The sequence below is a fragment of the Pseudorasbora parva genome, chromosome 17, assembly GCF_024679245.1.
Source record: "Pseudorasbora parva isolate DD20220531a chromosome 17, ASM2467924v1, whole genome shotgun sequence".
In the NCBI taxonomy this organism is placed as follows: Eukaryota; Metazoa; Chordata; class Actinopteri; order Cypriniformes; family Gobionidae; genus Pseudorasbora; species Pseudorasbora parva.
The window spans coordinates 6,282,135-6,295,912 of NC_090188.1; the positions used below are offsets into that span (position 1 = coordinate 6,282,135).

General features: G+C 34.8%; 1 protein-coding gene across 1 annotated transcript in view; it reads right to left on the reverse strand.

The window, feature by feature from the left end:
• The window catches only part of LOC137045300 (collagen alpha-6(VI) chain), a 43,817-nt gene that overhangs the window by 14,041 nt on the left and 15,998 nt on the right, over positions 1 to 13,778 (reverse strand). The window contains exons 11-26 of the mRNA XM_067421877.1: positions 13,005 to 13,595; positions 11,466 to 11,809; positions 10,645 to 10,720; positions 9,825 to 9,961; positions 7,966 to 8,058; positions 7,688 to 7,741; positions 6,181 to 6,252; positions 4,461 to 4,487; positions 3,887 to 3,931; positions 2,768 to 2,821; positions 2,575 to 2,637; positions 2,426 to 2,491; positions 1,505 to 1,558; positions 753 to 788; positions 264 to 329; positions 91 to 153 (exon numbers count right to left, since the gene is read on the reverse strand). Of these exons, the coding sequence (XP_067277978.1) occupies positions 91 to 153; positions 264 to 329; positions 753 to 788; positions 1,505 to 1,558; positions 2,426 to 2,491; positions 2,575 to 2,637; positions 2,768 to 2,821; positions 3,887 to 3,931; positions 4,461 to 4,487; positions 6,181 to 6,252; positions 7,688 to 7,741; positions 7,966 to 8,058; positions 9,825 to 9,961; positions 10,645 to 10,720; positions 11,466 to 11,809; positions 13,005 to 13,595 (1,841 nt within the window). The remainder of the gene's footprint in view (positions 1 to 90; positions 154 to 263; positions 330 to 752; positions 789 to 1,504; positions 1,559 to 2,425; positions 2,492 to 2,574; positions 2,638 to 2,767; positions 2,822 to 3,886; positions 3,932 to 4,460; positions 4,488 to 6,180; positions 6,253 to 7,687; positions 7,742 to 7,965; positions 8,059 to 9,824; positions 9,962 to 10,644; positions 10,721 to 11,465; positions 11,810 to 13,004; positions 13,596 to 13,778) is intronic.

Sequence of the window (13,778 nt, forward strand, 5' to 3'; positions counted from 1 at the left end):
TATATATATATATATATATATAGTTTTTTTTTCTTTTCTTTCAATGGTCATACATAAACATGCATCTAGATTAAACAATTGAATACACACCGGAATTCCAGGTACACCTGAATGACCATTTTCTCCCGGAACCCCATTTCTACCTGGTGGTCCCTGAACAAGCAAAAAAATAAATAATAATAAACACATATTCAACATTAACATCTGAAATCTGTTGTCTTTGTGTTCCTTTTTAAATGGGTTTGATTGGTCCTAGTTCTCACCACTTGTCCAGGGTAACCAGGAGGCCCTGGCTGTCCAACTTCTCCTTTTTCATTTGAAGAGTCACCCTTTACAGATTCACATTAACCACAGCAGAAATGAACAGAACATATTATATTAGAAAAGAACAGAATAGAATAGAGAATAGAATGTAAGAACAGAAAAAGAACAGACTTTTTAAAAACCAACTGATTAATGTATAAGTATAGAACTGAGAACAATACATTTAAAAAATGGAATAGATTATATATTATAGAACAGAACAGAACACAGTTAATTATAACAACAACAACAACGACAACAACAAATCAAATCACAAGTATATAATAAACACCAGAATTTGTTAGAATTAAGAGTAGATTAGAATAATAATAATAAAAACAAGTTTAATTATATTAAAATACATCCAAGTAGAATAGATCAGGTTAAATAAAGAATAGAGTGGAATAGAACAGAACGGAATTCTTTGTAAGTTCTTCATGCCACATTACCGGGAATCCATGTGGGCCTTTTCTTCCTGGAGCACCCTACCAAAATACACAGAGAATTTATCTAAAGGGTTAGATTTCTTGACACATATTTCATTCATTTTCTCTTCCAAAGAAGGATATTGAGGCAGAAAAAGGATCATATGTACAAGTCAGGACCATCGTGGTACAAAACAGTGTCCAAAAGTTTGTTTATTTATGTTTTTGAAGTATCTTATGTTCTTATGTTATGTTAAAAATATAGTATTATAAACAGTAATATTTAAAAATAGTATTACAATTTAAAATAATTGTTTTCTATTTTGATTTATTTTAAATTGTTATTTTTCCAGTAATGACTAAGCTTAATTTTCAACATCATTACTTCAGTGTCACATGATTCTTCAGAAATCATTCTACTATGATGATTTGGCAAGAAACCTTTTTATTATTATCACAGCTGAAATGGTTGCGCAACTTATTGAAAAGTGCATGAAACTGCATTGCAGTGTCTTTTCTTAGGATCTTTTAAAATCAACAAAAATGATTTTATGGATATCCTTTGTAACATAAATATGTTCACTGGCATCCTTGTTGAATAAAAGTCAAACTTTCTTAACAAAAACGTGATCCTAATCTTTTGAATCTTAGTCTATATCTACCTGTATCACATGTAAATGCTATACGATACTGTGTACGGATGTTTTAGCATGATTATCGACCAATCACAATGAAGAATGAGCGACACTTGAATAGTACAGAAGCTAAATACTCACAGGATCACCGTTATCTCCAGGTCTGCCTGGGGGTCCAACAGGCCCCTGGTCTCCCTAATAAGAAAACACATTAATAACACACTTTTTACTTATATTGGTTACACAATGGATATTCTTGTAACATGCTGAAAGATGTGGTTCTAAATCTTATGTTTTTGATACTTGATCCGCATCTTTTATTTAAAGGGTTACTTCAGCGATTATCAAATGGCTTTGTATCATTAGAAACCCTGGAGTATATTCAAATGATTTTGAATCATTGAACAGAACGGAATTCTTTGTAAGTTCTTCATGCTTCATTTATCTCACTCCTGCAGTTAGTGCTCAGTGCTGTGATTCTCGCGCGGCGACTCACTCGTTATATTGAACAGACACGTTCAGTTTTTAATTGTAGTGTCTTTTCCAACTCAGTCACAGTAATCAAGTTGGTGTCTTTGGGAATGGCCTTACAGGGCAGCGAAGCATTCTGGGAATTGTAGTCTTTCATCCCCATGAGACAAAAATACATTTTCTGTCTTTTCTCAGTCTAGAAAGCACCAAATTCAAAAATAATCTTCCCAGCGCTGAAGTACCCCTTTAAGTTCTTTTTTTGTAATTAAAAACAGTCAAAGTCAGAACTATTGGCCAAGAAGGAAAGTCATTTCCTGTGTCCATGTGTTCATGACAAATTGCACAAATGTGTTAGTGGTTTTATAATTGACAACACAAACGTGAACGTGTAGGCAGCCTCTAAAAATACAAAGCCACATGGATGGATTTTACAGTAGTGTGTTTATATAATCACACAGGACGAATGTAATTGTACAACATCTGACTTACAGCAGAACACTACTGAAACAGAAACAATCTGTCGCTCTTACACAAACAAATCGTGCTAACATCTTCCAGAAGGGCTATAAAAAGAAAAAAAAAGACCCTCACTCGTAGCCCATTATCTCCTCTCTCGCCTTTTGGACCTAGAATTGTGTTGTCTATCCCTGGAGTGCCCTGTAATGTAAACAGAGAATCATATACAGACAAATCAAGTCAGGTTGTTTAGACATTAAAAACAAGTACTTTAAACACCTTACAGGATCTCCTCTCAAACCGCTGTGTCCTTTAGGGCCATAACTCCCTTTGAAACCCTTAACACCCTGAAAGACAAAAATAACATGACCTACTGAGAAAGCCACTTCTTCCTGCTTATATTAACAGTAATATTCAGACATCTGTGATAAAACAAAACAGATGGCATTTGTGATGTGTGTGTGGTTGTGTAGTTACAGCACTGCCCGGGTCTCCTTTAGGTCCTGGAAGCCCATGTAGACCAACATCGCCCTGCACACAACAGCAATAGAGAGTACAGCGAATCAATCCAAAGACAATGCGGTGCTTGCAGTTTCATAGGTCACTTATATTGGGTTTAATTTGTTGCAGTGTTTACAAGGCAGCACTTAATATTCCTCACACACATTTATTTATGCTATTAATATTGCTCATACTTATGGTTAGGGATATTTCAGATATGAAAATCATGCGGTCTTGTTGAGGAAGGGCGTGCTACTTCTTTTCTAGGTGGTCAAACTTACGAATTTCACCGGATAATAACAGGCAAAAATAGATAAGAGATACAGACTTGTCTCCCTTTTGAAGCCTGTCTCTAGCAGCCAGTCAGTGAATTGCAGTTTAAGTCACTTCTGTGTTGGCTTCAGGAGAGACTGCGGGAGGTTGCCACTTGGTATAGACATAAGTTTGATACTGCAATTGTAGTTTGATTTTGCATGAGCACCAAACAGCAAAGTACAGTCTAAATTAAATGATTGTTTGCTTCTCTATCAGTTGGTGGTTTGAGTGGCACAGGCACATTCGACATTTTGTGCAATGAAAATGTACGATCATTTTCGAAAATCACTAAACTCTTACAAAACTTTAGCCATTAAATCACGTAACTTTATATTTTGGAAATCCGAAAATATTTTTTTTCCCATATCTTTCCAGACCTGGAAATTAGTCAAATTTAAATTCCACACTTTTCCAAACGGTGTAGGGATTGAATGAGGTTTGTGTATTGTGATCTTTCTAGCATCCATTTAAGTGTCTATAACTGATGATGTTGAAAAGATGACGTTGCTTATGTGTTGATTCTCAAGATACAAATTAGTTGCCATTAGGAAATTTTAAGGTGCTGTCACATTTTATTGTTTCCATCTAGAAATCTTGGCAAATAATGTCTCTGTATAATGCACATTTTATTGCTCTAGTTTTTACAACATAGTGTTTTGCTAATTTAATTCTTTAATTTGACTTTTTCAAATCAATTTCACAGTTTGAATGCAATACATTCAGCTAATATTTGTATATAATACTAAAGGTAAAGTAAAAGGATTTGATGAGAGAAATAACCTGTTCTCCATCCACTGCAGCCAGCCCGTCCTCCCCATGTTCTCCCTGTCAGACAGAGGTCAAAGGGTCACACACACTTACAGTCATGTTTAGGGAAGTAATCAACAACCACTAAACAAATAAAGATAAGAGCCTGTACTTATTTATGACCCTAAACACAACATCTGCAGCTTGGGAAAAGCAGACCAAAAACGGCCTCATGGAAACCATTAGCTTCACTGCAAAAATCATTATTTTTAATGAGAATTGTTTATTGAGTGTAAGCACATTTTCACTCATTAATTGATAATGTATAAAACAAGTAAAAAAAACATATTCTGTCATTGCAAAATGATTCTATAAAATTTTGCCTCTCATGAAAATGTATTGTAAGCTGTTTGGTAAGTTTGTTTATTTAATTGAAAACAAGACAAAGATACTTTTACTTTAAAGTATTTAAAGTAAAGTAGTTGCAGAAAAAAACCCCAGCAGAACATTATTTGGCTTATATTTTTGTCCAAACTAAATGGTTTAAGTGGGAGCAATAACAGACCCAACAGACAGTAAACAAAATAATAACAAAAGAGTTACTTACTCTATTTCCATTGTAGCCATGCTGACCCTATTGAAATGAGATTTTAAAACATTTTCTTTAATCAGTATGGCTGTAAAACACAATCTCATCTGTTTGAACTTATATACAGGAACATTAAACACTCAAATCAACATATCCTAGGTATGCAGTTAGTAACAGTCATGCAGTTATTGTGTATTTATTCTTAAAATGAAGGATTTCACTAAATAGCGAAATATTAAAACCATTTTTCTATTAAAATCTTAAATACAAGTGGTGCACTAAGGTCCTGTTTACACTAGTGCTTTTTCGTTTTAAAACGCATATCTTTTGCTACGATTACTCCTGTCGTCTACACTACTCCGCCATTTTGAAACACTCAAAAACGCTGCAGACCCCATTTTAGTTTGAAAACTCAGGGGTTGTGTTTCAGTGTAAACGGACCAAAACTGAGGTTATTAAAAATGAAGGCATGGCTGCCCACATTATGCTACCAGAACACGACAATAACATTGTACGCCTACATTGATCATAGAGACCATTTGTGGCTATTGTTCTACGATCAGCTTAGGCTTACAATGCTTTTGAGAAGCGCAGCTCAGAGCCGTTTCCCTCAACGGCTCTGTAACAGATCAGCCTCACCGACCACGTAAACAATAACATGGAGACGGAAAAGCGAGCTTTGCTGACTTTGTGGTCTTTTTCAGCAGCCATTGTGCAATTCAACTCTGCATTTTATTATCCTGCAGCAGCCTACATGCACAAGAGGCAACGGTTTACACTGGTACGCGTATGTCCAATGTTCACGAATGGTCATGTGATGTGCGTTTTCGGTCATTTAGTGTGGACGGAGATCGTTTTCATTTTAAAACGACATTTAAAGGGTTAGTTCACACAAAAATGAAATTGATGTCATTAATGACTCTTCCTAATGTCGTTCCACACCCGTCAGACCTCCGTTCATCTTCGGAACACAGTTTAAGATATTATATATTTTAAATCCCAGTGCATATGCAGTCTATGCCCACTTTACTGTCCATGTCCAGAAAGCTAATAAAAACATCATCGAAGTAGTCCATATGTGACGTCAGTTGTTTAATTAGAATCTCTTGAAGCATCGAAAATACATTTTGGTCCAAAAATATCAAAAACTATGACTTTATTCAGCATTTTCTCTTCCGTGTTCCTCCAAAAAGATTAAAACGGTTCATGAATCAGTGAATCGATCAATTCGGATCGCGTCAAATTGCCAAACAGCTAAAAATCACGTGACATTGGCGACCCGAATTCACTGATTCATGAACCGTTTTAATCTTTTTGGAGGAACACGGAAGAGAAGACAATGCTGAATAAAGAGTTTTTTATATTTTTGGATCAAAATGTATTTTCGATGCTTCAAGAGATTCTAATCAAACAACTGATGTCACAAATGGACTACTTTGATGATGTTTTTATTCCCTTTCTGGACATGGGCAGTATAGTAGGCATAGGCTGCATATGCACTGGGACTAAAATATAAAATATCTTAAACTGTGTTCAGATGATGAACGGAGGTCTTACGGGTGTGGATTGAGTCATTAATGACATAAATTTCATTTTTGGGTGAACTAACCCTTTACCATGAAAACGCACTAGTGAAAACATTTCACATTCTGAGATAAACACAGAAATTCCAAACGGAATTGCACTGATACAAAAAACATCAAGAGATGCATCTCCAATGATAATCATGTTACATTACCTTGATTCCTCTGTTTCCACGGCAACCTCTGTGTCCCTGAGTTCCATTCAGCCCTGGTGGTCCTCGCTCTCCCTGCCAGAAACATGACGGGAGAGAGACTATTTACCCATGGCATATACAGTGCACATCCTCTCTAAAACATGTGCATTCTGTCCTTAATCATCAGTGACACATCTCCACAGATGAGTTCTTAAGGCAAAATTGCACATGAAACACTGATAAACTACTACATGATATCAGCTATACATCACCTTCTGAATTACTAATGTTGAGGATCCTGAATTGGATTATTAATTACATGTAATGTAAAAAATGACAGCAGGAATTAGGCTTACACTTTAGTGTTGTCAGGATACCAAAATAATGACTTCGATACGATACCAGACTAAAATACCTCGATACCGATACCACGGTCAAAAAAAAAAACCCTAGTAAAGGTAATTGTATTCAATGATATGACAACAGAACTTATAAATTAAATTTTTTTTAACTAAAAATTCACTTGGCCAGAATGTTCCTGCCCTGGTTTTTTGTCCATTCCCTCCTCGTATTGCTATAATAACTACATGCAGGTGTGAACATCATTACAGAGATCACATTATTAATCATGTTATCATTCACTAACCTTTCACTTCTCAACAGGTTGGGATGACAAAAGTCTTATTTCATGATACGAGTAATTTAATATTTTTTAAATTTAATTTTATAATTATAATATATATATTTTAATATATTATATAATTAAATTAAAATTATATATTTTTAAAAATAAGCAATACATTTAAATTACAAACAATATCACAAAAACTGTGCTTTATTTTCCAGCTACATTAGGTTTATTTAACAGTAGCAAGTCCAGAAAGAAATTAAATCATCAAACATAAAACTGCTTAGTCTTCACTCTATAATATAACTATACACTATACACAATAACTAATAAATATATTTTAGTTATTTAGCCAAGCATGTGGTGGTTTTCTATTTTCATTTTTTGATTAAAATTAATCACACAGAATATTAGGTCTGGCTTAAAACCTGCACGGATCTAATTACCTCAGCTGTATACATTCACTAAAGACATATCCGACTGTGTTTACCTGAATACTCGCCAGGCCGTGCATTTTTACGTATTTTGACTATTTAACCCCAAACAATAATCTTGCGAAAGAACTTAATCGCGATCGCATGTTGTCTAAAAGGCGTGTGTGTGTGCTTCATGGTCAGAGTCCAGCTCGAGCATATCCCACGCTGCTCTTTATTTTCTCATGCGTGCATATTTCTGTTGCTTTCTTTGTCCTGCGCTGCGCGTATATATTTAACTCTTCTACTTCCGTTTAGTGAACGCCTACTATTACACATTGACGCAAATTAAGAAATACAGCTCATATTAGCACTGTCCTCATTAAAGTACAGGTACTAATACAATTCCATATCGCACCGTTTATAATTGCAGGGTATTACAATACTTTTCTAGTACCGGTATATCGTGCAACACTTTTACACTTACCATACTACCTTCATCTCCTGGAAATCCAGGATGACCCCTCTGACCAACTGAGCCCTAAATAATAAAAACAAAAAAGGGATGAGCACCCTACATAAGTAGAATTTATTTAAGATATTAAATCATGCTGCCTTCAAGAATAACTCACTTACATCAATTTCTAAAACAGAAATGCATTTATCCTTTGCATAATGCTACAAGCTCAGTGAGAGAAAAAAAATCAATTGAAGACTAACGAAGCAAGAGAAATCATGTAAATCCACATATTGAGGATCTCTGACCTTTTGAACCGCTCCTCCAGGGGGTCCTCGTGGTCCAGGTACTCCAGTGCAAGAACAAGTAACATTACAGCATTCCCTCAGCGCCACTGTTTCCTGAGGGGAGAGAAAGGCGAACAATGTGTGAAACTGTTTGTCTATTGCTGCTGAAGTCACAGGCCATGGCATGCATCTAATCAAATTTTACTGTATTTTAAGTCACACTTTAGATTAGGGTCCAATTCTCACTATTAACTAACTAAGACTTATGCCTCTATAAAATCCTAATTACTGCTTATTAATAGTTAGTATGGTAGTTGTTACGTTTAGGTTTTGGGTGGGATTATGGGATGTAGAATATGATCATGCAGAATAAGGTATTAAATGTACTTTATAAGTACTAATAAACAAACAATATCCTAATAATATGCATGCTAATAAGCAACTAGTTCATAGTCAGAATTGGACCCCTATACTACTGTTCCCGTATTTTTTTTTAACCAAAAATTCACTTATTAGAAGCTTGCAAAATGACACTGTTGGCAACAAAGACAGATTGCATTCCAGACTACTTTAAATACTGGTCCAGTTGAAATGGTTGGAGTCGACCACAATGTGTTTTCCGTTGTTATTTATAGCCTGCCAAGAGCCTTTGGAAATCAAAGATGTTAGTCATTGTTAAATTGAGCCAGTGTTTTAATTTACTCTACCATAAGGCACAGTGAAGTTATATTCTGAAGCATAAAAACTGGTAAGATTTTAATGTAATAACTGGTAATATTTTAATGTTCTTTAATAACCTAACATGTTCAATATTGCAGAAAAACTAGCATGCCATGAACCTTTTGACTAAAAAGTTAGTTTCAATGAAATTAATTAACTCATTCTAATTCTGTTTTAATTTAATTTAATTTGCACTTAATTTTACTCAATAAACTCTGTTTTGGCTGTTTTTGGGAAGTTTACAACTTTGGTGTTCAACATATTGTTTCAGAAATGCAAACAATTAAATATATTGACATTTCAACATCATTTGGTTGGTTTTATGTTGTTAAAGTTAGCTTTAACAAAACAAATATGACTATTCGTAAAAGGAAATTTGATCATGAAGGTGTTTTAAAAAGAGGTAAATTATCTCTACAATTTCACGTAGGTTTGATACAGATTCAATGAAATGATCCGTTTACACCAAAATGGTGCAACTTACCCACTGACTTGGATCAACTTACCCCTACCCTGGGGTAAATTGAGCCACATGAATACTTTTTATAAGAAGCCATATTTTTTTAGAACCGTTAGTCGTTAATTTTAAAATGAAAAATGATAGCAAACATACTGAAATTACTTTAAATACTGTCATTGTACTTTTCCCTTATTTTGTCCAATCTTGAGGACTACATAAGTACAAAATGGCTCATCTTATCCCACTCTCTTCTATATAAGTTTGTGTACAATGTAAAATCTACCTCCCGACACAAATCAAATTGGAAAATGTATTTAATGAGAGAGAGAGAGAGAGAGAGAGAGAGAGAGAGAGAGAGAGAGAGAGAGAGAGAGAGAGAGAGAGAGAGAGAGAGAGAGAGAGAGAGAGAGAGAGAGAGAGAGAGAGAGAGAGAGAGAGAGAGAGAGAGAGAGAGAGAGAGAGAGAGGCAATGTAAGGCAATAACATACCAACACTATTTCATATACACAAGTTAAAGGAAAATAGCTTTGAAAAGTAACGCATCATAAAATAAACATTGTTTGAATATAATATTTCCTTCAGAACAGCTCCAAAACTGTTAATACAACTTGTGCAGAGTGTAAAAAATAAGCTTGGCAAGAGCTAAAAACTGCTTCTTTGAGTGAACAGAAGAGCCCTTATGCATTGCTTTCATACTTACAATCTGTTTCATAAGAGCATCTCCTAAATTCAGCATGTTGATGGTCAGTGGCTGCATGTAGTTGAAACCTCTGCCAAATTCCAGCTGGTGAACGTCCATTTGTCCCGCCAAAGACACAATCAGCAGTGTGCTGATCCCTAGTTTACACAATAGAAATAAGCACAAATAATGGTTCAAGTTCAGGGTCACAGTCTGTAATCTTGACTTCAATACACTTAGACTTTATCTCATGTTAAAAGTCCTCCAAAAACAGGAGAACCATGACACAGGCAAACACAGGGGCTACACAAGACTCATGACAAGACTAAAGACAGTGTTTGCAAATCAAACAAAACAAAACCAATATGTAACCCCAGATTTGCAGATGGAGAGGAAGGGGTTATTATATAATTTTACCAAATTATAGTCCTGCATTAAACTGAACAAATCAAGGAATCACTCAAGTATAAGCATGGGTGGATCAATCTTAAAATAATTTTAATGGCCCAGATTTTTATGGTTTAGTGATAAAGGGGATATCAACATTAATCCGGATAAATCGGACAACATATTTTAAAATGAGATATTTAAAAATGATGATGTGTGTTTTGTCATGTGAACCATGCTGTACCTGCTATTCACTTTCAATGTTGTAAGAGAAATTAAATTTTGTAAATTTTTTGTCACCTTTACTTATATAGAGCTTGATACAAAACGAATGGTTTCAAAAACAGCTTTACTATGATTAACAGTAAAATAATAATCAATGATGCAAACAGAATTAAATTCTGCTGTAAAGCAGCTCTAAAAAAAGTGAGTGGAGGAATATTTTGCTACTTACTTTCCTTAAGTATTTCTGAACTCGCCATTAAATTCTCGATGCTTTCATCTAACCCGTCTGAGAAGATTATTAAAACCTAGACACAAACATACAATTAGATTTAGCAGCATCATTCTCAGTGAGCACCATTGTCTCTGCTTGTCTTGAATGATCAATAAATATTTAATCCGATTTAGGTGCTAAATATTGATCCAAGTGATCAAGATGCTCAATATAATTTCCGGACCATGTTTGCTTTTTCTTACAGGTGCAATTTAAATCACCATTTTGGTTAAAATATCAGGTAACACTTTATTTTAAGGTGACATAGTAACACATACTATAGTAATACATATAACTAGCTCTAATGTAACTCTATAGTCAGTACACAAAATTAATACTACTTTAAGTAAGTACAATATAACTGTCACCTTAAAATAAAGTGTAACTAAATATTAGCAAAAAGTAGTGTTTCTTTAGATGTATATTAAATGAAATGTTCATTTACATTTACATTTATGCATTTGGCAGACGCTTTTATCCAAAGCGACTTACATTGCATTAAAGGTGCACATTTTTACATTATTGTCAATTCTCAATTCTTGCTTTCCCTGGGAATCGAACCCATGACCTTGGCGTTGCTAGCGCCATGCTCTACTGGTTGAGCTACAGGAAAATGTTCAGCTACATTTCTAGTGAGAGTATGTCAGTAAAACATCACAAAAACATAACTATTAAGAAATAACATCAGCAAAGGTGGTCTTGTATAATTAAGGGGACATTCACATAAAAAATATATAATATAGCTGACAATAATTTTTATATCTCAGAAACATCCCCACCTTTGCTTTGGCTCCGGAGGAGGCAAAAGTTTTTTTGAAGGAGTCTAACAGAAACTTGTTGAAGACCAGGGTCTCCTTAGGTCGCCATGACATCACTTTCCTGACCACATCTTCATTGTACTTCTCAAAGCCAAAACCCTCCAGAACATGGCCATCTTGTCCAGACACTAGCCAATAGCCAAATCTCATTGTAATATTGTTCACACTGACACAGCACAGATCACCCATCTTGGAGATACGGTGGATGGCTTCAGTAACCAACATTTCCACCTGAGGTCTCAAAAGAGGTTGCACAACTAATCGCGTGGACACGTCAAATCCAAAGGCAATGTCGATATTGCAATCTGTTTAAACAAAACAATGGGTCAGAATCTTAAAGAAAGGGAAAAGATAAAATTGTTTACATCATCATCATAAATGCCAATGCATGCATACTACATATGTACAGTACAGTGTACGCAGTATATTTCCATCTTAGAAGACTTTTTGGGAGAAATATCCATATTAGTTAATAGTAGTGGCTGAATTGTTAGTACTACTCATTTGTCCTGCATTACTTATAAATGAAGGACAAATGAGTAGTACTACATTAAAAACATTATTCTAAAGTGTTACTGAAAGTAAGGCTTTCCCAAAATCACAATAGTCTACTTCTATCAACAGGCGATAAAAAGTGGTTTCAGATTCGTCTTGATGATGATCTTGAATTCATCTTTTGCCTCTATAGAGGGCAAATCAATATGCAAAGTAATAAAAAAGTGTGATGTAGGCCTACATATTGGATTTTTTATTTTTTTAATCACTTAGCCGGCATCAAACCTGCTTTCAAGGTAACTGCTTTCTAAAAATATAAAGAAATAAAACAAATGCGCAAGTGAAACATAAATTAACTGATGGAATTAGTCCAATAAATCGTCACGGTCAGTTAATCAGTTAACATCTACATCTATAGAAAGACAAAATAGAAGATATGGCATTGTCGACTGTTGTACTGTAAATATGCATGGACATATGTTCAATGTATCGACCTGTCTGAGATCAGGAAGCTGTGGAAGATCTTATTGTATTGGACTAGGGTTTTTGCATTCTGAAAGTTATTTTATGCTTCATTGAGATTCAATCAAGCTACAATGAAAGCCTGTGTCCAGCACTAAATAAAATAAGTAATTGCAACTTTTTTTTCTCACAATTGCATGACATAAAGTCACAGTTCTGACTGCGGAAAATAAGTCAGAATTGTGACTTTATATAATGCAATTGCGTTTTTATATCTCAGAATTCCGACTTTATAACATATATAAAGTCGCAATTACTCTTTTTATTTTGTGGCGGAAACCGGCTTCGGGGTTTGGGTAAACTAATCCTTTAACTAATGCTCTTATTCAAAACCTCATTTTAATGGTCATATTTGGAAATAGGTGGCAGCTCAAATTTAGGAACATTGTTTATATGTAAAGTATTTTGTATATAATAACTATAAATATTATGATTAATTATAATTTATACTATAAAAAATTATAACCATGTAGCATTACTTACCATTATTTTCAATTAGTGGCTTTGGACCTGTACAGAGGAAATTCAACACTTTCCTTATGGTTGTCTTCAGTTCAAGGGTTTCAAAAGTCTCAATGAGGACCCGTTCAGGTGATTCAGCTATTTCACGCAGCTCAGATTTTTTTATATCATTGCCAACCCCAATAACAGTTATTGTTATGTTCTTGTTTTTAAGATAAGCTAATGCACTCATATCTTTTGGATCATTAGCTTGTCCATCAGTGATCAGAAGGAGATTCTGAGCGACTCTTTCATTTATTCTGGATCCATTCTCTTTTGTGAAGTAGTGCCTAATTAATTTCAAGGCGTCCCAAGTATTTGTGCCCTGCTTTCGTTGCACAATGCTGTTCATAGCTTGCTCCACATCTGCAAAATCAGTGTAACTGTTCAGGTAAAAGTGATGTATGAGTTTATCGCTGAACTGGGCGACACCCACTCGCCATTTGTCTGGAGCAATATCCAGTTCTTTCACAATCCCAATCATGGTTTGTTTGAGAATATACCAACTTGGTTCCTTGATAGACTCTGATCCATCAATTAAAAAAACAAGGTCTGATACCTCCATCTCACAAACTAGAAAGAGAAACAAAAAAACATTAGGACAAACATTAATAGAGACAAAAACAAAAGCATAGTTCACACTGATGGGGAAGTAAGATTGGCAAGATACAAGTTACTTGATTTACGGTTTACTAAAAAACTTGGTCACTTCAGATCTTGGTCAGCTCAGAAGGTGGTACGAGACATACAAGATGT